The sequence below is a fragment of the Macrosteles quadrilineatus genome, unplaced genomic scaffold (assembly GCF_028750875.1).
Source record: "Macrosteles quadrilineatus isolate MER2022 unplaced genomic scaffold, UCM_ALF_1.0 Scaffold_9__3_contigs__length_116548681, whole genome shotgun sequence".
Taxonomy (NCBI): Eukaryota; Metazoa; Arthropoda; class Insecta; order Hemiptera; family Cicadellidae; genus Macrosteles; species Macrosteles quadrilineatus.
Genome location: NW_026542602.1, coordinates 115,046,113 through 115,072,033, shown reverse-complemented (window position 1 = coordinate 115,072,033; position 25,921 = coordinate 115,046,113). Strand labels below are relative to the sequence as shown.

The 25,921-nt window shown below is 34.1% G+C and overlaps 1 protein-coding gene across 1 annotated transcript; it reads left to right on the top strand.

The window, feature by feature from the left end:
• The first annotated feature begins 2,476 nt into the window (after positions 1 to 2,476).
• Positions 2,477 to 25,908, top strand: LOC129004428 (RNA demethylase ALKBH5-like). The gene is made up of 7 exons (XM_054433014.1): positions 2,477 to 2,714; positions 3,264 to 3,476; positions 3,953 to 4,195; positions 16,530 to 16,661; positions 17,629 to 17,709; positions 19,871 to 19,957; positions 24,923 to 25,908. The coding sequence occupies exons 1-7, from the start codon at positions 2,629 to 2,631 to the stop codon at positions 25,056 to 25,058; spliced, it is 978 nt and encodes a 325-aa protein (XP_054288989.1). The 5' UTR covers positions 2,477 to 2,628; the 3' UTR covers positions 25,059 to 25,908.
• The last annotated feature ends 13 nt before the right edge of the window (positions 25,909 to 25,921 follow it).

The following is a 25,921-nucleotide window of genomic DNA, read 5'->3' as shown; positions in this document are numbered from 1 at the left end:
TATTACATATGTCGTCCAGGAGTAGAAAAAAATTGAAATACTTTTGGTTTTGCTACGTTGGCTGCACTTAACGCAACTTCTTATTGCCGAGTAGCGGCTGCTAGTCCATACGATAATTTGAGGACCATTGCACGATAATTTTTTTGTCTACTCAGGATCGATCAGCTGTCCCATCCGCTATGACGTAATTCCCGCGCGTTATAAGCTATAGAACAAATGAGATATTATAAGCTGCAGCACATTTGAGCTATACCATTATAAGTTATGCCACATTTTAAGAAAACCGTTATAAGCTATGCCACATTTCTACGATTATAAGCTATGGAACAATTTAAATTTTCCATTATAAGCTATGCCACATTTTCAAGATTATAAGCTATGCAACATATTCGCAATTATAAGCTATGACATTATAAGCTATGGCATCGTACCGAGGAGAGAACAGAGACAAGAGACAAGAATGAAAATGAAATGAAATACTACAGTTCGATAATAAAAATTGACTATTGAGGTTATTCCAACAAAGTATGACAACAACAAACTCCACAGTCCACAGGCCACAACACAAGAACACAGTTTAGTTTAGTTAGTTAGGTTCAATCGGTTCATTGGTTTTGTCTCAGAGCTTTGTGTTGTGCCCATATGATCGGTTGGTTGGACTTCCGGACTTGTCAAATTACAGGCAAGATCAAGATGGCGGCACAATTTGTTTTTCAGGATTAATTTTGCCAACAGTGTCATTTACACTGAGCTATAATAATATAACGTCATTTAGAGGCTTCTGATTGACTATAACGAAGGTTTAGTAATTGAAAAATTATTTTTGTTCATAGAATAAAATTATAATTGCCTCAAATTCAATTTTATATTTTTTTATTATGAAATTAAACCGTCATAACCTAACCTAACCAACCAAACGTGCTGACAATGAAAAAATCTAATAAAGGTTTATTAATGGAAAAAATAGTTCTGTTTATAAAATAAAACTATAAATGCCTCAAATCCTATTTTATAATTTTTTTATTCTAAAATTAAACTATCATAACCTAACCAAACTAACCAGACTTGCTTATAATGAAAAATCAAATGAAGGTTTAACCGAAAAAAATATTTCTGTTCATAAAATAAAACTATAAATGGGTCAAACTCAATTTCATAATGTTTTAATTATAAAATTAAACCGTCATAACCTAACCAAACCAACCAAACTTGTTGATAATGAAAAAAATCCAATACAAAAAAATAGTGCTACAGGTTTCGAACCCGGGTCCTTATTCGGATCATCAGCCCAGCACTCTATCCACTACACCACCGAGGCCGATGGCATCAACCGTATCGTCGCGGTAATGATGTCCCCTCAGCCAATCAGAAGCCTCAAAATAATACTGTAGGCAACACTTATCCTGAAATAAAAACTCAGCAAGATGGCGTCATCCTGTTGTTTTGTTGATAGTAAACAAAAATATGCAACATTATGATTGCAATATAAGTTTATTTATCTATTTTACGAGCAACCCATTTTAACAAGATCATAAACCGATGGTCGTTCTTTAATCAAATACCATGCCATAGGGCTAAACCTAAGACTAAACCAATGTCTCCAAACCAGGAAACTTGAGATATGATGTCGCCGATATTTCTGATGTCGCGGGCATGATGTCTGCGACATGTAATAAAATGCTACCATATGGGAGAAGAGGCACGTGCTGGCAACATGAGAAGGAATCAGTTCAGTTTTTCATCAGTTTTCAATAATGTCATCGTCAGAAGAAGATGGTGTGTTGTTGCTGTTGTTGTTAAGAGTCTTCTTCACCCCTGTGAAAACAATAAAAACATGCCTTGAACGTCCCTCGCTCCGGTTGGACGAGAATGTCTTTCCAAACATCGACCGGTTGGTTCGCTCGAGACACTGCGACTGTGTATAGCTCCATAAGTTAACATTGTGTAGGTTGGTTTTCAGGGGGCATGTCGTAGGCATGAAAAATATCTGCGACATTATGTCTGCGATAGGTACCGGTGTGTAACCCGCCTTAATAGCTTCAAAAAAGATGTAAATAAGTTAGTATTTATTTACCATAAAAAAAATTTATAATGTTTAAAAATAACTTTAAATACACAGGGTTTAACGTGCAATAACTTAAATAAGTGTTTGATACAAGTCCTTGAAATAACGGATAACCCCAATAGTATGAATGGTTAGGTTAGAATGAATTGGAAGTTGACGTTGACAGCATCCCAGTCATCCCACCAACCAATCATACAGTCAACCTAACAACACGAAACACCGAAAAAAACCAGCAAAAATAGAAAAACACTAAACAGTGACAGTGGCACGTTTTTCTCAGAGTAGTGACTCCAGCTATAATCTATTTATCCCAATGAATAAAACCGGGAAAACAGCTGCAATTTATTTTTACATCCCATCCCAATAAAAAAAGTCAATCGAAACCGAAACCCATGTATGTCTCCTCCTCACTCAGCTCAACCTAACCTAAATTGACATTTATATTTATTTGAGTAGACTTCAAACATAATAATATAGGACTAAGTAATAACTAAACTAGCCCTAGAAGACATTTAAAATAGTGTAGTGTGTCGTCAAAACCTAATATAATTTCAATTTCAGTCATGGCAGAGGGTTTTAGTGATTTGAGACAATTATTACGTATCAAACAGAAATGCTCAGAAGTTGACCACGAATTTCCAGACAAAAGGTAGGAATAGGATATTCACCCCATTTTTATACCCAACTTGTTTTATAAAAATCAAAATCAAGGGAAGACCGAGGGTACAGTTTGCTATGCTAATATCGGATTCGATTAGCAAACCTTACTTAGATTTTACTATCAGCAAGTTTGGTTAGTTAGGTTAGGTTATGACAGTTCATTTTTATAATTGATATAGTTAAAAATATTGATTGTTAAACTATATTTTCGGCAATTCATGAGATAAGTTTCTTAAAAGGAAAATCACTCGATTGAGCTTAGCACAGAGGGTGTCAATGTGGTCACTCCTCACAAGCTCAGAATCCAGGGCGAAACCCAGAAGCTTTACAGGATCATCACTGCTGGCAACATTTTTGTTAAGACTAAACATGATGTCCTGAGTCTTATCTTTGTTTAAGGCTAATCTGTCTAATGACAGAATTGATAGGCTACTTTTTGTGATTTGATTCAACTTAACTTTTGTTTTGGTTTGTCTGGTTTAGATTTCTCCTCAAATGTTATTCATTTTTATAACTTAATAGTATTTTTTATACCTAGGTATGCAGCAGTACCTGTTTATTATTCACATCATCGTACTATTGAAGAGGAAATATCTGTTTTAAATCTTTTAAAAGAGGGAATTCAACAGAAAAGATTATTTGATGACGTCCAATGCACAAAAATTGAAGCAAAGATAGATCGAGTTGTAGAAAGAGCCGATAAGGGAAAGTATAAACCTTGCACTGTTGATCGTGCTCCGCTGCGTAACAAGTAAGTGTAGGCCTAAAATATTTTGCTGTGAATCCGCTCAGGGTGGCATAGTTAGGCCTATTTAGCCTAATTAAGTATATTATTATATTACAGTGTAACTTATAAAAACAAGAGTTTTGAAAGCATCACACGATCCTTTCCTAGAGAGATTGTCTGGTAATTATTTACTATTTGGTGCCTACAAACAAATTTTTGATTTTCCAACCACAGTTCATTCCACTTGCAAATGTCATCCGTCCGACATTGTTTATTGTAATATGTTGATATTTTGAGTAGGTAATATTTATCAGCGGTGAAAAATAATGGTATATTTGGATTCAGGAGTTAAACAACTACCAAAACAAAGTAAGATATAAAATTAAAAATTCCTTTGGAGGCACCTACAGTAAATAAATACCATTGTCAACATTGCTTAGTTGTAGCCTAATGATTTTGTTTATGTAAGTTATTTAATAAAATCTGCTTCTGTTCTTAAGGTATTTCTTCGGCGAGGGTTACACATATGGATCCCAGCTGGCTCGAAAGGGACCTGGTATGGAGCGCTTGTACAGGCAAGGCGACGTAGACCCGATACCAACCTGGGTAACCCGTTTGGTAATTAACCCGCTCGTTCGCACGGGCCTGATCCCTGAGGGGTTTGTCAACTCTGCTGTCATCAATGACTATCGACCCGGTGGATGTATTGTCTCTCACATTGACCCAATTCACATTTTCGACAGGTAAGAGCTTTTGAATCTTTTAAATTGGACATTCATGTGGTAGTAAAACGTTTTATATAGTATTTTAATTACCAATGGCATAGAATAAACTAAGTAGTCAGCCCAGGTTGTACATCTTCAATTGTATAGCCTAATGATGTGAATACAAAACAGGTTCTGCTGCAACATTTTCATTCATGGAGTAAAACAGTTTGATGTCTATGAATATTAATATTATGACATTATAATTCTACAACATCCAGAATAATAAATTGAACTTTACAATATTAGTCGACAGTTATGTACAGTTTATGTTCAGTATTAAAATTCACCTTTACATTGTACAAATATATACGTAGTAGGTATATAATACCTACTTAGTATTAAGCAGCGTTTTACATTGTTAAATTTAATGTTAGTATATTTTTATACTAAAATGCTATGGAAGGAAGGGAAACAGGTCCATGACATAGGAAGAGGTGAAGGAAACTTTCAAGGCGAGCAGTGCAGAGTGTTGGAACCCTTTTTGGCAGTTAAATAAATGTATCTGTAATACTAAAATGCTATGAGAAGAGAGGGTAACAGGCCCACGACATAGGTAGTGGCGAAGGAAGTGGTAAAGGTAAGCAATTTGTAGTGTGGGAACCGCGTACGGCATTTTGATACATTATTTAAATATACTTATATTGGATTGTTAATCATTTTTAGGTGATATAATAGGTCTATTGTTTCTATGTGTTATATATCGTAATTTTATGCCATACAATCATTCTAAGAACTGGACTCCTTACACTTTGCTGCGTCAATTAGGCTATGTTAGATTAATAAGGTTTAAATTACCAGGCTTCTGCCTCCGATCCTCGGTAGTTTTATGAAACTACAGCTGTTTCATGCCTATTACTGGCACATCTTCAGGTTTGTTAAACGCCAGCTTCTTTATAAAACATCCCTCGGTGTTGAGTTCGTCATGGTTATACATAAAACATGTAGACATTTACACACACGAAAACACGCACGAAACATTTAAACATTAATTAAAGAACGACTGCGAAACGTGATGCGGCGCCGGTGATGGATAAGTCGCGACTGTCACGTGTCGGCAGCGTTGACCCCTACCCCTGTTCTATGTTAGATTAGTTCAGTCTGTCTTTGTTTTGTTTATGGGCCTAACAAGAAATAAGGAAATATATCTAAAACAAACATTAATTGGTTAAACTGTTGTGTATAATTTTAAAGAGATGAATTTACAAAAGACGTTTTGTACTGAAGCGTGTTACTATAGTTTTATAGCAACGGTACTGGACTCATAAGGATCGTTAAGGCTCAATATAATCAATCTAGTGTTTCTAGCGACATTCTGAGTTGAATAATAAAGATCTAAAATTAATTACTGAGCCAAACCACATCCATATCACAGCCATTTTGATGATCTAATAATTTCTAATACTTCTAATTAAATATAATAAGGAAAAGAACATTGAAAACTTCCACTCGTACCTTAAGGGTACGAGTGTGCTCAAGGTATAATTTACATATTAAGCTGAAATAAAATTATAGTTCCCTAACCCCTTAATCCCCCCCCTTTACTGAAAAGTTAAAACATATTCATAAACATATTATACTAAGGAAAACTTATCAATTCGGCGATTCCAGCCTTGACCATCGAAGTTCGTCCGCTCGCCCTGATATCCGCCGCACGACTCCGACGCCCTCCCCGCGCTTCATAACCCCCCCCCCTAGTTCTCCAGCGATCAGCTGATTTACCCTGACGCGTCTTCGCTGTGACGCAAGCGTCACAACCTCCCCGACTTAAAAGAAAAAAATATTTTGGTATGGTAGGAAGGTAAGGTTTTGGGTACAATCCCTGTGTTTGCGCGGGACTTGGGTACTTGTGACAGTGGTGGTGCCGCTTGATTTCGCGTTTCCCATCGCGGCGCGTCTCGGCGTGGCTCCCTGGTGCCATCGGCAATCCAGTGGCGGGCCAGCGCGACGGTCACCACTGTACTTCTGAGGCTTAGGTGCTTTTCGCATGTTTGGTGTGTTGTTTCTTCCATATTGATTAACTATTTGTGCTTTGATAATGCGTTTCTGGTTGGTGGGAGAGAGAGAAAAAAAAATATCCGTCTTTAACTAAACTATTGAACTATTAATTGATCTGTTTTTGAAGAATTTGCTTGAACTTGTTGATGGCCCTAACTTACACTAATTAAAACTAAGCTAAAGGTTCTGGCGGTAGTATATCGGTAATATTTTATTTTATTTTTTATTTAAAAAAAAATTTTTTTTTGCTGATTTAGCATATTGTTGACGTTCGGACTTGCTTGACGTTGTATTCTGACGATCTCGCCATGACATTTGGAATTATATATTTCTTGAAGACGTGTTGCCCTTACTACATTCAGGGCTGTAAATGAAGCTTTCAAATTAGAATTTCTTCTTGGAGATCTGTGCGAATTGAAGTTGCTGTTATTGAGATAGATGAATGGTCGATGCAGATGTTGCAGATTGTTGATGTATGACTATTGAAGAGGTGATGATCTTGGTGATGGTGATTCAATAATGCTGCGATGATTTTTATTATTCATAATGATGACGATGTTCTGATCGGATGTCGAGATTACTCAGTCGCATGACGAAGGTCTTCAGCTTTATTATTGTAGATGTTGATGATGAATGCAGTATTTGTTCAACTTGTTTAAAATGTGTTGTCTAATCTTGAATAATCATTTTATGTTGGTAGAGGTAAGGTTTGTAGAAAATTGTCATTTATCTTCCTCTATATGTAGGTTAGATTTCATTCTGTCGTATATATTTTATATATATTTCTTTTTTTTTTTATTACCGATATATGCCTTAATAATTCGCAAATAAAATTTCGCGGACTACCCTTAAACTACCTAGTTTTTAAACTGTGAATTGATGAATGAGAAAATTTATGGTATTAAAAAATGACATTAAAATGCACTTGCAATATGAAATTGAAATATGGATGGAAAAATACTAACTTATGAAATAAAACTAACTTAATGACTGCTTGGCTTATAATCTAAGGGGTTGTTTTGATTTGTTTGACAAACATTATCAAGCTTGTCTTTATTCAACACTTTTCTTTTTTTTTACTAAAATAAAATGATTTGGATGGAAGACATGTGTCGCGCCTATTGGTATCGCTGTTTGGTGTAGGTTGACCGTGCACCTTTTTAGCCATACGGAATACATTCATTCTTCTGTCCTAGCGCGATACCCAAGTCTATTTGCTCTAAAAAAAATTCAATGAGAAGGGTAGGAGGGTTAGGGTGGGATTATTGTTTACTGATTTATTTTACTATATCATTTTCCCATAACTATGAACTTCTAAATATGATTTTTTGTACTTTTTTCCCTTTTTAAATAAAATTTGAGCGTCATGCTACACTCTCAAAAGAATTCCACTATATCCTCGGACGATATAATACGCCCTAAATTTCTCGTTATCTCGGTCCGTTGCCTGCTGGTGAGATAAGAATCCCGTTTGACGTTTGGCCTTGACCGATACTTTGTTTACCTTTATTGTCTCTACTCTACATCCTACTTAATTGTACTTCCTTACTAATGATCTTTTATTACTACCCTTAATTTTAATTACCTGTTTCTCCGTAACACTATTTAACTATTTTACACTTTTTTAATTTTCCCTTAACTTATAACTAGCACAGTAAATAGACAGATATAAATAGATAGATAGAAAATAGAATAGTATAAAGAGATAGATCCGTGTATGTTTATGTGTTTGTGAGAGAGTGTGAATTAGTGTATTTAATGTTTCCTTGTCCATCTTGCCTACGTTTGTGGCCACAATCCGTAGGAAAGACTATCTCTGCTAATTCTTTGTGAGCGATATAACCAAGGGTTATTTATTACATAAAAAATAATATAATAAAATGATATTATAAATTCCCTGGGTTATATCTGTATAGTAGTAAAATAAAAAATATTGAATAAAATATATTCTCACTCCAAATAAAGCAGATGTTGGGAGGAACATTTAGTGTGATATGTTTTGGATCAAGTCACCCCCGGTCGCTTTCACTTTCGCTCATAGATGTGCCCTCAGAAAAGACACATCTTAGACTTGAGTTTGAGATCAGCTAACCGGAAGTGTATTGGTCCATGTGTTGAAGGCATGTAAGAAGGGGGAGAAAATGAAAATGAATATTATCTACTCTATGCTACGTTGCTTAAGTTAAGGATGTTGGCTTGGCTCAGTACTTAATTATTCTACGTAATTGCTTTATTTTATTGTTGGCATAAAAAATCTCTTAATTAACACAATATACCCATTTTATACAAATAGTAACAATCGCAATGCTCGTTAAAATTTAATGCCTTTCTTATCTACCCTATATATGTATATTTTTTTTTTCTAACTTATTTACATTTTTTTTTTTTTTTTTTTATTAATCTTCGTGCTAAATTCTTTAGACTTATGCCACTTCAGACTGAAACATGAACTAGGTCTACTCTAAAGGCATCGATTCACTTTATTTTAACATTTATTTCAACTAGCATTGCAATTATTCACCCAAACAAAACCTGTAAAACATTATTGAAATACACTCCAATTTATATTATTTCTGACGTACGTGCCCCCGATCACAAAACACCAAATTCATTTACCCTAATTTTTTTTAAATTTAGCAAACATTTGAAATTGAAAATTTTATTTTAATTCATTGCTGCAATTATTTACTAAGTTCCATTTTGGATTAATTGTAACTTGTAACTTGTAACTAAATCTGAATTTCAACTCCACCACGTGTTTGCTGATCACGATTTTACTGGTCGAATTCCGGCGTGTTGTCGCGTGTTGCCGGCTCACGTGTTCCTACGTTTTGAACTGGCTGTGATATAGATGCGGTTTTATGTTGCTCTGCTATCATTATTGAAGCGTGTTACTATAGTTTTATAGCAACGGTACTGGACTCATAAGGATCGTTAAGGCTCAATATAATCAATCTAGTGTTTCTAGCGACATTCTGAGTTGAATAATAAAGATCTAAAATTAATTACTGAGCCAAACCACATCCATATCACAACCATTTTGATGATCTAAGAATTAATCACGCAGCACGAATATAGAACAGAAACAGTATTGATCATAAACAAATAACGTCACTATCCCGAAATCAAACTTGTTTGTATTATTATTTGTAAATTTACCTATCAAAAAACGTCCAAACCATATGTTCATGTTAATATTGGTTCGAGCTTGTGACATAATTTGTTTATGTTTATGATCCATACAGTTTCTAATATCCGTGATAACAGTTACAGTTACAATCATTCCTTTAAGTCGACAGCTGATCTTAATTTTGAGAGCCTGTGTGGCAGATTCCTTAGATAGTTTTTTAACGCCATATAGATGTTAGCACTCACCGATACGGTCCTCATCACCATGCAAAATTTGAAAATGATTGTATCAGCCATCTAGAAGGAGTTTGCGTACAGTAGACTCCCTCTCATCCGGACACCTTTTAACCGGACATCGGTTTAACCGGACTACAGTCGACGGAAATGACATCTCTTTAACCGGACAATTATTATCGGCACATTGGTTTAACCGGACTAGATCGGCAGGAAGTGGGTGGTACTGTAACGACTGTTCTCGTGGGAAAGATTTGAGACCAGTGATCACATGTCTAAATACAATGCTCTCCTAAATTTAAGTCGAATATCACCGTAAACGGTCCATTTTAATGAGTTTTTTTTTTGGGATGTCGGTTTAACCGGAAAAACCGTTATCCGGACTGGCTTCGGTCCCAAGGAGTCCGGATAAGAGGGAGTCTACTGTATTACGAAATGTATAAGAGCTTCGCTTGCTCTGCTCAAAAATGTTGTAGTTTGCTTGTTTATGGATATATTTTGATCAAACTTGGCGAATTTATTTATTTTAAACTAAGTTAAGTTATAAATTAAAAAAAAAACCCACTTTGTTAGTTTCTTTGTAGCAGCAACCCTAGGTACTCGTTAAACCTAATGTTATAAATAGATTTAATTGAAAATCAATTCAGACAATTGGAAATTAGCTTAGGCTGCAGGTTTGCTGTGGCAGGTGTATTTTATTTATAATTTTGATAGTATTGAAAGTTTGCCAAAAAAAACTTAGTATCTGTAAACCAATTGGATAGAAATGTCCAACCATTGAGTCCACTGTTCTAGCCTCCCAGTGCAAAGGTGCGGTGCACCGTCTGCCTTGGACAAAAAGACGCCAAGACCAAATTTAAGTGTAAAGCCTTAAAAAAACCAATGTGCCAGGGACAAATCTATATAAATAAAATTAGAGTTTTGTCTGTACATTGCTTAGAATCATGCAGTTTTTGGTTATTTTTACGTTTCATAGCCTAAGAAAGCCGAAACGAGTCTTATCTCAATTTCTGTCTGTATGTCTGTCTGTCCATTCTGTGACTCGGTCTGTAACGCCAAAATGTCATTTTACGCGGCCTACTCCTAGAAAACTAGAGTACCGATCACGGTTCTAATAATTTTTCTGTATTTAATGGATTGGTGAGAGTGTCTTTGTCTATAAAAACATGGCCTCGCTTCTTTGAAAACAAAATAACAAACCACCAAAAACCCAATTTTGTTCGATTTTTGTCAAATTTTCTCCCAATGTTTACTATTACATTTTATGAAATATCAATCAGCTGTTTGGATTAGTTCTCACTTCTAGCTGTCACTGATATGCTTACATTCAAAGTTGTTTACAAATACCGCAACCATTTCCGATCAAGTTTTGTCAGCACATCCAAACCAAGTGAGATTAAAAACGTTGTGCCTTACTTAACCGCTTTAATTAATCGCAAGTGCAACGATTGTTCTTGAGTTTTGATAACCGGGAAAATACCGTGAATCAGTGTTGTATTATTGCAAGGAAACTTACATTTTTTTAATCATCGTCACCAATACCGTAGCTTACAAAGGTTTCCACACATTGACGGCGCTTCAAGGACAGTTGTGTTAAGTGCAAAGTAAAAAATCACAACTGCATTGGGTGATCGTGGATGTTGCTGCGATCTTGGAAGATCTTTCTAATTTCGCTGTGATCGTACCGTAACAGAGGTTTAACTTAACAGATGTAGCTAAACTCGCTTTTCCAATGTGTCACTTTTGGTTTCTACTTACTTACATTTCGACAACGATATCGGTACTTTTGCTACTTAGGAAATAAAACTACAAACGTACAAAACCCCAGATTAGTGCGTTTTTGTCACATTTCCTCAGAATGTTTGCTAGATATATGTAGCCTACCGATTATTGTTTAGATATTACGTAATCTTTAAATAAGAAACCTTTGTTTGGATAAAGGTGGTTTCTTCAAACTGTCATTGATGTGTTAACAATAAAAGCTGCTTACAAATAATGTTATTAATGGGAAACAACTTTGATTTTCGAAAACTTAAAAACAAATTTAAAACCAAAGGAGATTAATAACTTCGGTACTGCACCACATCAAGTGAAAGTTTTTTTAGCAAACCATAGTGAGTTTTTAAAGCTTTACGTTGGTAACGTTACATGTTACATGTTTTGTGGCCTGTGTATTTATTTATTTATATATTTGCCAACAGATTAACACCTATAATACCGTACAGTTTTATTAGAAGGACAGGTTGAATTAGTCGCAAGTACTACTTACAGTTCTTTTCTCAAATGTAAACGTTGGTTTTTGGTAATGCTACTTTTCCTTTCCTTTTTTGGAACCGGTGGTAGCAGTAAGAATCATTTTTACATAACTTACAAACACATCACTATTTATTTATAAACACTGCACCTTATTGCTTATTTAATTTAATGCTGCTGCTTTTATGCTTATTTATTTGATTTCTTACTGTATAATTTTTAGCGTTTTCTGTCTGGACTCCAAAATGTTGTGTGGACTCAATTCTGTATTTGTGTGTGTATGTCTATTGGTAACGCACTAATGTCCTTATTTTTCGTGGAAAAGACAAGAGCACCATTGTTAATAAAAATTTCAACCCGAATAAGTGTGCAGTAGTGAGGTTGAGGTAGTGTTTTAACTACTTTTAACCAGTGTGAAAAGTAACTTTCAATTACAGGCCTACCTTAGGGCTATGCCTCATAGATCTATACTGTAAAGCAATTCCTTTCATCGTTAGATATAAAATATGAACTAACACGATCGGGTGACATTTAATTGCGAAGCATTCGTTTTGGCTTTGAAACTGTCAGATATTGTATTTGAGAAGGTTTATATGTATTCCTAAACAATTATAGTTTTGCCATCATATCTGGAAAAATGCACACTAAATATGCAAACCAACTCCTGTTCTGAATATAAGGTTTTAACTTACTACTAGATTCCCGTACGTAGAACGGGCAAACCGCTAGTGTAAAATATTTGTGAAGTGTGCTTTAAAAGGAATTCTAAACCAACTGAATGAGGATGTTTAAAGAAAAACATGCATTATAAAAGAAAGTTTTTAATTTTTTATATTTTTGTACAGCATTTTCTACAAACCGGCAAATGTATTAATTAATGAAATATTTGCTGCTTCCATGGGTTTTTACAAATATTATACTTTTGTAAAATCCTTATATATAATACGTGAAGGCGATTTCTTGAAAACACTACTCCTCCGTTAATAATGGACGGATTTTTACAAACGACGTGTCAAAATAAAGTATTTTTTCTGTAGACGCCCCCTTTCACCAATTCATGTAATAAAAATCCTCGGGCTTTGCCCCACAGGCCATCAAAGTTGGATTTTCTCCCATAAGATTAACATGGGGGAATTTAAATATTTAATTGGAAACTTTGTCCCCACTAATTTGAGAGAACGGCTGGGCGTAGAAACTTGGTAGAGGTGTCCAAAGAAAGGTCTTGGTCTGTAGATGAGAAATCAAAAGAAAAACTAAGCAAAATCCCTTAGGGATCTGCCCCAGAAGCCTTTAAAGATCCCTCCAAAGAGTTGTTTACATTTTGGCCATGTGAATAATCTATATATATATATAAAAGGCAAAGCCCTCACTGACTGACTGACTCACTCACTCATCACTAATTCTCCCACTTCCCATTTACCTAGGAGGCTGATATTTGGTACACCGATTCTTTAGGCATTAAATAGGAAAACTAAGTTGTTTTTATTCTGATCGGACTCTCGGGCTCCACCCCAGTGGTTCTGGAGTTTCCCATGTTAACCTTATGAGTACTCATATTTAAATGGAATTAATGAATCTTAACAGCTGTTTCAATTAAACAAGTTGGTTCTGTTCTATGATGTGCAATAGCATTAAAGTTACAAGGATTACCAACAGGGTGCAGCACTATTATTATTTTTTAATCTATGCCAACAGCTATTTTGCAACAAAAAAGGTGAGTGAGCGTAGCGAACGAACTTCAACCTGGAGGCGAGTTAGCGTAGCGAACGAGCTAACCTGAAGGCAAGTGAGTGCAGCGAACGAGCTTCAACCTAAAAGTGAGTGAGCGTAGCGAACGAACTTCAACCAGGACGTGATTGAGCCATGCGAACGAGCTCATCTTGAAAATTAAGAAGTTAAACGGGGCAAAGCCCGCGGGTACAGCTAGTACTTTTTAATAAAACAGCTGTTCATTTTTAAATTGTATTTCAAACCACTCATATTTATTGGGTTACTGAATTGTACCAAATAAGTATTTGCAATTGTATTTTCTGATTTTAAAATTAATTTTCCTCTTTATCATGTCATGTTTTGCAATATAACGTTCTATTACGAAATCAGTGGAAAATCCTTTGATAACAGAAATTCTTAAATTATTTCTTATTGAACTATCTTATATCTATTGTACGGGTTGGTGTCTGCCTTTTTCACCACTTTTGCCTAAATTTTATCATATTATTCTACACATATCAAATATTCATGTAGAAATATCTGCTCTTATCGTGTCTAATAAAATCCAAACATAGAAACATTGCCTAAAATGGTACCCATCTTGACAAATTATTTGCACCTGCCTATATTACGGACTTTGGCGCACTGGGTTGGTAACATTATTGAAAATAACACGACATTTTGGCTGTAAAATATGGTACAAAGAGAAAATACTATTTTAGCAGCTACTGTCATGACAGAAAGGTTATATTCCTTTTAAACTAGACCTCATAATCCTTTATAAGATACGTTGATTTACAATATGTAAACGTCAATATATACGCAACAGCCAATTTACAGTATTTTTTCTTTTTGGAAATGTCCCATTGCTATGTCATTTGCATTATTTGTTGCCAATGAAGCCGCAAGACCATATAAACTAGGAGGTCCCTAACAGTTTAAGAATAAAAGCCAACTTCACTTCAAGTATTCCACTACACCTATCATTCCGTAGAGAGATTATATTGACAACTTTATGTTATTGATAAGGCTGAGACAACTAACTGACATCCCCCATGTCAAGGAATTCCAGCTTTAACAGTAACCCCACAATAAATTTCTCATAACTATGCTAGAGGGTTCATTCATTGGCACAGAAGTACGATATGAACTGACGCGACGTGACGAAGGAAAAATCAAACTTACACTGTAACGGACATACCTCCCTTTGAAGTTAGAACTTTCTTCCCAAAAAATATTTTCATTTCAAATAAAATCATATTACACTGATGAAATCACAGAAGTGTTTAACTACAAAAGACCCACCAATACGACTTTAATACTATTTAAAGGTTCTTCCAAAGGAAGAGATATCATATAACATACTAATAATAACTCCGATGAGTCAAATGACGTACGGTATGGGAAATATTTTAATCATTGAATGATCAACCAAATTTGGCAACTAACGCAATTAAAATCATTATTGTTTTCACACTTACTACCCTTTAAACAATGCTAAATGCTCAAAATATGTATATTTCACCCAATTTATCGCAGTTAGATGAATTAACGTAAGCCTTGAAAGTAACCGTCGATTTCGACGGGTTTCCCCTAGTTAAAAATAATAGTTGTTTGCAATAAAAATTTGTGTAAGTATGATTCGCTCCTCTTTAACACCAATATTTAATTTCATCATGAAAAAATTCAGAGTTAAAACATACTATTATTTTCAAATTAATTAAAAATATGGTAGGATCATAAAATTTACGTAACAATATGAGAAAATGAATCTAGATATTACGTCTGAAGTTTAACACGTTCGCTACTGAGCGTCGCATATATGCGACGCCGCGGTCATTGCCACAGACCGAGGTATACATTTGAATCTTACACATAGACCGGCTGTCACTTGGATAACAGTACACACAGACCACGGGCGAAAACCTTTAAAACAGTGATCATTTACATTGTAATACGCCACAATCGTGTTTGTAAATAATTTATTCTTGTTTTTTGTATTTTTTATTTAACCTTTTGTAATGTCGCATATTTGCGACACCCGGTCTACAGCAAAGACCATAGTGAAAATTATCATAGTTTTAATGAAATAGACCAAACGTCGCATATATGCGACAGTTAATTTTTTTGTGTTTTAAGGTGAAAGTAAGTAAAAAAAAAAACAGATTATTCAAGAACAGTTTATAACTGAACGAATATAAAAAACTACATAGGATAATGCAGCATACATACTGCATACATACATACAGTGATGCAGAAAAGTAAAGACCAGTTTTTCCAACTATCATATGACGTCACCAATCATCATATCCATAGACCAAGCGACGCAGTTGTGCGTCAGACATCTCTGTAGACCACTGCAGGGAATTCAGTGCCTTCAAATAGACTGTTACAAAGATATAAGCATTTTAATAACGTTAGAACCCCGACGCAAATATGCGACGGCAGTCTATTTTAATGTGACTAGTCGACGCATATATGCGACGGCAGTCTATGGGTGGAAACCGGGCGTCGCATATGTGCGTCGCTGGTCCATGTGAATGAAAAATTTTGTACTATTGCAGTAGCGAACGTGTTAAAGAGCTAAATATCAAAAACTTTTTCATACCCATTTTTTATTTGGGGGTCCACTAGACCCCCATGCATGCTCCACCGTAAAAAAAATGAGCGCACGCTTAAGGGTTAACTCGTTTCAATGTAACATTGATATTTTCCAAAAGAATAAGACTCCCGCAAAAGAATAAGAAATGTCCGCAATAAACCTTTGAACAACGAATAAGACTCATTCATAGATTGTATTGATGAAAAACTGAACTCGATAAAAATATTGTAATATCCATGCGTAGAGCATTACCTACTGTGAGAAAATTGAGGTGCACATAACCAATTCACTGTGTTTTGCCTTAACAATACCCATCCTATGTCTATTTTCCTAATATAAATTCATTATGTGTATATCACTTAGGCCTAAATGGAAATTTGTTGACAGGCCGATAGTTTCGGTGTCGTTCATGAGTGACTCGATGCTCAGTTTCGGCTGCAAGTTCACTTTCAAACCTATCCGAGTGTCTAAACCTATCTTCTGCTTACCTTTGGAAAGAGGATGTGTCACCTTATTGAGGTAAGTGTTTCAGTTGAGGTATAGATTAGTGATTGTTGTAATTGTGACTCACTCAGTTCAAATGTTATGTGCTCCAATTCCTTTAGTTATAAAATTATTAAAAAAGAGAAATCTTGACTCAGCGTTCTTTTTGCTCCTTAATGGAGAATAATATGCCTGATAATAGCCTGATAAAACAGCCACTTTTCTTTAGCAAATTCATTTGTGGTTTACCATGTGTTCACTTTCCATGAAAGCACAAAAAATATGTCAAATATATTTACACTTAAAATGTTTACTCACGAGACGGTAAATACATATAAAAGATGGTAAGTAAGTGGTGATCGATTTGGATTGGATACTCCAATCAGCATCAGACCCAATATAAACAAGGCGAATATAAACAAGTTGAAGATAACCATTCAGTGCTAAAGTCAATCTCCTGCTACAGTATATAGTCATCTGGTCTATGGGGCCATTAAATACCATGTTCAATTGCACCATTCCTACAAAATTCACTCTCTCTCCAATCTCTCTCACCAATTCTTTCAACAATTTCTCTCTTAAGTCATATTAAGCTTATCTTCCTTCATCTATTTCTTTTTTCTTACCAAAACTTGTTTTGCCATTTTGATTTTACTTAATTATTCTGTCACAGCTAAACTGTTGTGTAATATTTTTATTTCTAATCCTGTCCTATCTTGTTTTTGCACAGTTGTTCTAGAACATCAGGAATGTTATTTTGTAAGCTTTTATTGAACTACAGCTGTTTTTAGTGGCGTGCAAATAATTTTTGGGTATAAAAAGACAGAGTGAGTAAAAAGTGTTATGAAATAGTGTTAATTTGTTTTTTAACATTCACCATCCCATAAAAGGCAAACACCTGATGAAAAAAATGTGCTTTTGTTATAAAATATTAATGGTTAAAAATACCTACAATTTAATATGATGGTTGTGTATTAACTCATCACTTACTCCCCTGTTCTAGCGGTTTTGCGGCTGATGAGATAACGCATTGTGTTCGTCCTGAAGACACTGTAGCGCGTAGAGCTGTCATAATTCTACGCAGGTTTGTACTGAAACTATTACTTTACTACACACTACACAGTCTAAGTTTGAATTCTGAAACAGGCTAATTTTGTAAGTAATACTATAGGTCTTAGTCACTTTTCAACACAGTGATATTTTACATTTAAGAAGTGCAATTATTTTCAAGGGGAGACTCAATCCACATACATTTTTGTGCTTTTCTTGGGAATCGAATCTGTAACCTTTTCATCCAGGCTAAGTCCGAGACACTAACTACGATGCTCTACAACACCCCTATTGCTTTTTGACAATTTTCCTTTTTGCCTGATTGTCAAGACACCAAAATAAACAATGATTTTAAATCCGACCAATTCTTATATATAATTCTGTAATAGGCTACAAAATTTTTACCAGAAAATTGTGGACGTCTGGTAAGACGCAGAAAAGCGGAAGGGGTCTTAAATTAAAGGTCTTGACCCCAGAGACTCGGGAAAAATAGCAGAATTCCCATAAAGTTAGCAGAAAACGAGATATAACGTAAAATACCCACCGTAAGAAAAGCATGGGGACTGAAAAACCTCTGCATTCTAATCAGCTGTTACTTATTTATTAGCAATGTTTACATTTATTCCAAAAGTCAATGTTGCTAAAAAATAATGTTTCAAAATGAAATGTCTTTGTTTAATTCCCCCCCCCTCCGTTTTTATAATGGGGGAAGTAACTAGACAGGGTAGGGGAAGACCTGCAAGACGGGGAAGAGTATCCAGGAATTCAACTGACACAAGAAATGCTAAAAGAGAACGTCATGTAAGGCCTAACTATGAAAGAAATCCTAAAGCTGGTTTACAGCCTGCTTCAGAAGAACGCTGGAAAATGAGTTTAGTGTTGTTTTCATTATCTAGGTCCTCTTAACAGCACTTGCATGCATTGTGGTGCATTTCACTTCGCAGAGGAGGCCACAAATGGACATTTCTACGCATTTTGCTACAATGGACTTATTAACATGCCACAACCACAAGTAGGCCCAAATGACGAACTAAAAGAACTGTTTTTACATGATTCTAACTTCATAAAAAACATGAGGCAATACAACAGTGCAATGGCTTTTGCGTCGCTTTCCGCTACACAAAAAGAGATTCCGGGAAATGGACCTTACTGTTTTATAAATCAGGGACAAATTCATAGGTATATTTCCGACTTACTACCGCAAAATGGGGAGTTGCCTTCATAATAATTAATAATAATTTTAACCTTTACATTTGGTTCTCAAAATGGAAACTATAACAGAATTCTTAAGATTACAAAAAAAATCTTCAATTTTAAACTAGAAAAGATGTGCAATGTTTGGCTGTATAATTTCAGCTCTGATTCGTCGTTCTCCGGGCTCAGGCCAAACCGTGTGCACGTTTCCATTTGTTAATATGTTGTGTTATTGATTTAGGCCTAATCATCATTTTACAATTGTATTTCATTGACACATCAGAAGCAACTAATATACGACTCCAACGGAAGGAAAACCAAGATATAAAACAAGAAACACTGTTAATTTTAAGTAACATAAAATTGATAATTTTAAAAACATATTTCGAATATTTGCCTTTTTATATATGGTTTTTTTTATTGTAGTCTAAATTAGGGGCAATGGCCCCTACAGGCCACTAGTAGCAGAATAATTGTCATTATTGTTGGTTATCATAAAAGAAATTGTTGATAGTGGTCAAAAAATGCAATAAACAGTAGGTACCCACTCTCAATTGGAAAATAATTTTGTAGGAATGGTGCAGTTGAACATGGGATGTAATGACCCTATAGACCAGATAACTATATACTGTAGCAGGAGTTTGACTTAAGCACCTAATGGTTATCTTCAACTTGTTTACAACTCAGGCTAAGGCTGTTAAAATATCTAAAATGTTCTCAAGTTTGTCTCTAATAGCCTGTTTTTTACATCCATTAAAGGACACATATAATACACAGCCATTCTCCAATGAGAAAAAGCAGCAGCAAACTTATCAGGCCTATCAACCTCAAAGACTCCAAATCACAGTTTGAAATTCAACATAACCAAAGTTTCAGACATGCTAGAATAATATTCAACCGTTATTTTATGATTGAATGTTACTATAAACGATGACCGTTAATTAATATACCAAGAAAGTTATAGTAGTAAAGTTATTAACAAGAAATGTATTTTTTTGCAGAGTGCTGCCTTCTGCACCAAGAATTGGTTGTGACGAAGAAGTTCTCTCAATAGTATCAAACCATGAGGAAATCAACGGACTATCAAGGTATTTAAAAATTAGGGGCCTACATTCAATTGTACATTTCAGTAAGCTCTAGACTGTCGCCAGGAGTTGTCAAGAGTGGTTTTAAGTATATTGATTCTGTCATTTTTTATTAAGTCATTTTGTCTGTTGTGTTGGTCGATTTTAAGGCATTTTTCATCTATCTTCATTAAAAATCATAAAAAATCGTCCATGCAGCTAAATTCATGCACATCATAACTCAGCATAATTAATTGGATTTTAATACCCATTGTATGATTAAAAAATACTTGAATACTACAAAATAAAAATATGAAAAAATGTTTGTGCCACTATTTTTATGAATAAGTGTTAACTAAATGAAACTCCTGTAATAGCCATTTATTTATAAATATTATAGAAAAAAAGAAAATATGAACTTTAGTAGGCCAAAATAACCCACATATTTCCTCAATCTAAATGAAGCATTACAAACATCTTTTTCGAGTAAATAAACAAACACCAGTTAATTGCATTGACCAGCTGTTTCATTAAAGAAATTAAATTAAATCATTCTTTAGAAGCATGTCAGGCGCAGCCTTTTGGAAGTAGGCCTGTGGGGCAGAGCCCTTAATAAATTTGTCCAAACAAATACTTTTCGGCAAATATACACACTCCAAGCTTCATTTTCATGTGCCATTTGCCTTTATTTTTATTTGATAAAATGCCTTATACATTTACTCAAATTGGAATGTATCACTTTAATAATACAATAGATGTTATAGAAAAAGAAAATATGAACTTTAATAGGCGGGTTAATTTTTTTTAGGATAGCCATAAACATAAATCATAAATATGATAGGGGAACATCCACTAAGCCTTTTACAAGGACTTTACTGCCTTTACAGATAACCTTAAAAACATTATACTGCAAACACATCAAACCAACAAGTTAGTCATTATTGATTATCTTGTACATCTAAATAGGTAGGTTGTCTAAACAGATAAAAATCAAGTTTCAATAAAGAAAATGATATAGTTAGTAACCAACAACTTGAAAAATGTAAATAACAACAAAAACACGGCCACCAACACATTGACTTTCTCAAAACATCTGGAAACAGTAAAACAAAACTTATTATGTATTTGTTTTATCAGCCATTTTGTAATTAAATTTTAATAAATAAAAATATAACATTTTAAATTGAATAAAGATAACCTTTTTTTGTAACATGGATCTCTTCTACCCTAACATACATACCAATTTTCATTAGGTATGTAACAATCCAAAAAATTGTTATGTAATAAATACAAAATTGAGGATAGGCCTATCTGGTTAATGAAGTGATTTTGGAAAAGTTTTATTCCTGATTTTCTTTATATTTGGACACAAGTAGGGGTGTGCGATGCATCGAAAATGCATCGAAATTTCGATTAGATTAGATTCGATGCATCGAATCGCGATTCGATTCAGTGGTGGTCAAAAAACGATTCGATTCATGAGGGAGTCCGTATCCATATACGAAAAACGCCTGCAGAAAGTCAATGCAATACCCGCAATACAGGAGCGCGTTGCGGTTGCGTTTCCTTTACGAAGGCGTTCTTATTTAATACATTCTTTGCATTAAATATAGCTTTAATTGTTTTATATTTTTTTTTGACATTGCAAATGATGAGAGGTTTTGTTTTTTGTCTTGATGTAAGCAGTGTGAGACATGTTTTACTACTGTTTAAACCTTACCAAAACAAGATAGGCTACTCCAAAATCATTCTAAAAATAAGTCTGAAAAATTGTTACTTAATACTTAACTAGCAAGATTGATGTTTTAGTCTGATAAATTTGGTATTTTTGTTAGGGGTCTGTGGGTCCCCGAATTTTTCAGGTCAGGTCAAAGATTTGTTAAATGAAATGAAATGAAAAATGAAATGAAATGGTTTATTTGCCATTGATCATATACATGAGATAGGCATTGTCAGAGTTACATTAAATTAAAACAGGTTGTCATAAAAATCTACCTACAGCTAGAAACTAATTTCTACACATGTATTTAAAAATTCATAAATATTATAAAATGGATTGTCTAAGAGCCAAGCAGTTACCTTATTTTTGAAGATTTTTGGTGTGGTGGTCCTTGCCGATTCATGTAATTTGTTGAAAAATTTGATACAATTTGCCTTGTGTGATTTGCCGAATTTTGCCAATCTGTGCTGTGGAATATTGAGTTTTGTCCTGTTTCGGGTTTCATGTAGGTGTATATCTTGCCTGGTGAGGAAAAGGTGAAGATTAGTTTTAGTGTAAATTAGAATATGTAGAATGTATAAGTTAGTTACTGTTAAAATTTTCATTTGTCTGAATAAAGGTCGACAGTGGTCCAATCTATTAGCTCTGCACATGATTCTAAGAACTTTTTTCTGAATCAGAAGCACATCTGATACGGCCGTTAAAAAAAAAGAATAATTTATTTCCAAAGAAATTCTTATATTAGGCCTATTATATCTATTATTACAGAGGAATTAAAATGTTCAAATGAGAATTAAAGTTTAAGTTTGGCTCACGACCTTTCTTTAAGAATAAAGACACAACAGAGCAATTGCCGCACTGCCACTAGCCAGAGCCAGTCTAGTCGTCTACTGACTGACAAGAGTGACAAGACAAAAGCCGTGACGCAACACTAACAGTGCAAAGAAAACAAAGTAAAAAAAGACTATTTATACAGACATACTAGTTTAATCATTTATCCCATACCTAATTAAAAATATATTTTAGTATTTTACATAATATAAACAAAAGAAATATCTGATATAGTAAACAGATCTGTATCTTGGTTAGATGGGGTTTAAAAAATATATTTTTCTAAAATCCAATACAATATTTACAACTCACAAATTACAATGAATTAATTTCTTTGAAAATGATCTGTTATAGTTTTGTGTTTTTGAATAAAGAAATATATTTTTTTGTCTCTACTTCCTTGTTTCATCACTTGCATTTGTCAGCAATTGGAGCAACCGGGTAGCAACCGGGTGGTGTAAGAGGGGAGGAGGGTCTATGACCTTGAATGCACACATCGTTGCCCGGGCCTGGCTGGTGAGAGTGATTCATTGTTTTTGTTGACATACTACTACCCGTCCTTCAGAGAAAAAGACCCTGCTGTTCCAAAAACATTGAGGGTAGTTTAAAAACATTGACCTGTGTTGCTAAGGGCACTAGAAGTTAGCATTTAACTTTCTTATCTCTTGATTTAATATTATTTTAATCTTCTATATATATTATTTAAGAGTTACTTTTCGGGTACCTAATTAATTGTGATATTGTTTGGCTTTATTTTATGGATTTTTAATTCTTTTCATTCATTTATCAAAATCAGTTGTTTTAGGATTTTAATCTCTTGCAGTAGGTCTATACTACTGTATGACATGATATGCATTTTTTAGTCCTTACTAATTATACCATAAACAATGTTTGTATGTTATTTACTGTTTTTGAGTTTTATAGGAAATTAGTTTACACAATATCTTTTCTTCGATGAGTTCTCCACTTGTCATGTTACTTCTAGCCTATTACTATTTTAGGCCCTATAAAAAATAATGCCTATGTAAAGCTGTAGGCCTACTGATGCCAATAATAGATAATTCTTTATTTATTATGATGTAACAAATAATGTAAGTGTGAGGTTATTATACTAAGGAGGTTAGGAGGCAGGGAATGAATGATACATGTTGCATGGTGGAAACATGTTATTTTTATTTTCTTCTTGCTTGCAGTCCTGAAGCCGGTCCACAGGCCCTAAACTTGTGATATGTTAATTGATTTGTTAATGGTCTTTTTTATATTAAGTTCTATTCAAATTTGTTGTAATTTAGCTACCTATTTAGTTATTTAAACAGTTATTAAAATGAGAATGAATGTCTTGATAAAAAAAATGATTTTCTTCTTTCTTGCAGTTGAGCCAATTCCAAGTAAAAATTATGAAATAGGCAAGTAAAGCAGCTCACTGGTATTTCCAGCAATACAGGTTATTCTAATATATGATTTAAAATAAATATTTGTTCACCTAAAATTCATATGTTAAGTATGAATAGGCCTAATACCACATCAACAAAAATTTGTCTTACACAAATGTGGTAAATTTTAATTTATTGTTAATCCACTCAATTGACAATTATGAATAGAAAAATACCGTATTGCTTCGAATCGAATTGCATCGAATCAAATCGAAAATCTTTTGAATCGAATCGTTGCTTCGAATCGAAAATTTTTTGCTGCTTCGCACACCCCTAGACACAAGGAACCACTACGTAAATTTTGCCCCCACCTTTTCTGAACATCCTGTAGATCCAGTCCAGATCAGACTGAAATTGACTGGGTTTTTTAAAAGACAATATGTAACCGTCTGCACTGTCGATGCATCGACGCTTGACATCCCAGAGTGTGTCGATTACAGTCGTTGCATCAATGTTTGACACTGGGTGGGTTAATGGAGAAAAGCTTTCAAACATTGAATGTGCGTACTGGGTGGAGGTACTTTGGAGGACGTCGCGTACATTTGCAAAATATTTACCATCACTACTATGTTTTGCACAATAAAGCGATTATTCACCAATTCCATTTGAGTCATTGATTAAATTACCAGGATTTGGTATACAAAGTCATGACATGATCACCGATGTGGGCCTAATAGTGCAAATGTGTATAGCTTTCCGCTAACTCTATAAGCCACATAGGCATTTTTTACGTCTAGACCCTCTGCGTTTATCCATCAACTGTGCTCTAATTTCAAACAAAAAAAGTGCTTCAAACTTTTCTCAGGATCTAGTTAGCAACCTAATGATGACCAGGTAATTTATATAACCATTCACTTACCTCAGATATGTTTTTATTGTTTAAAAATAGTCTACTGTAAAAATTACTAAAATAACTGTACTCTAATAGGGCTGTAAGACAAGTATATGTAATATTTTGAAAAGTTTAAAAAAGTATAGTCTTTATCAAAAAAATTTTGTTTGAAGGCCTGCTGATGAAAAGAGAAGAGGTAGAAAACGAACTGTCAATTCTCAAGTGAGCGATTACAGACCCAAACGAGCTCGAGCTTCTTCAGGCGAAACTCGGGATAAGAAGGATGGATCTAAAAAATTATCTGCTTAAGGAAACATTGATCTCATTGATGAATCATAGAAAGAGCTTTAATATTGTCAATACAAACAAAATAATTTTGTAATATTGTTTAGGAATGAACAAAAGTGTTTCAAAATTTAAATGAGCTGAAAATAGTAAAATTAATAGTGACATGATTATTTTACAAAACTTTTCCCAGCTTAGACAATTTAGGTATTTCAATTGTAATGTTAGGTACCAGAACAAAATTACAATATTTCGTTTTGTATTGCTTGCTAAATGCCTTTTAAGTACTTTAAGGCATGTTTTGTAAAGTTTGTTAGGGTTTATTATACCTTGTTACCTAGATGTGATAAAGTTTACACTAAACACTAAACATTATCAATATGTACATAATTTTCGGCACTATATATATGTAATAATTGTTTTATAGATCAATCTTGTATTATTGTTGATATTTACGTTCAAAATGAAGTGCAATTTAGTGAAGCCTGTTACTAACGGCGCTTTTCAATAAGGACATAAAACTGAAAATAAATAATAAGTGCAATGTTATGCTTTAACATTTTACAGCATTTGTTCTATTTATTATTGTTGGAAAATAGTTTTAAGTTTTCTAATATCTGAATAATTAAATGCATAATAATGAGTTCAACCGCATAAATAATTTGTAGGTTTTAGACATTTTGTATACACCTTGTTTCTTACTTACATTCTTGCTATACAGTGCCTTACATGTTTACTCTTAGTTCAAATAAATAACAATTATGTTTGTTATGTGTTACCATATCCTCTCATCTGCTGTATTGTCAGTTGTACAAGTGTTGTTTTTACTGTTATAAAATATATTAAACATATTAAAAATGTTGTTTCAAAGTTCTCACTGTGTGATA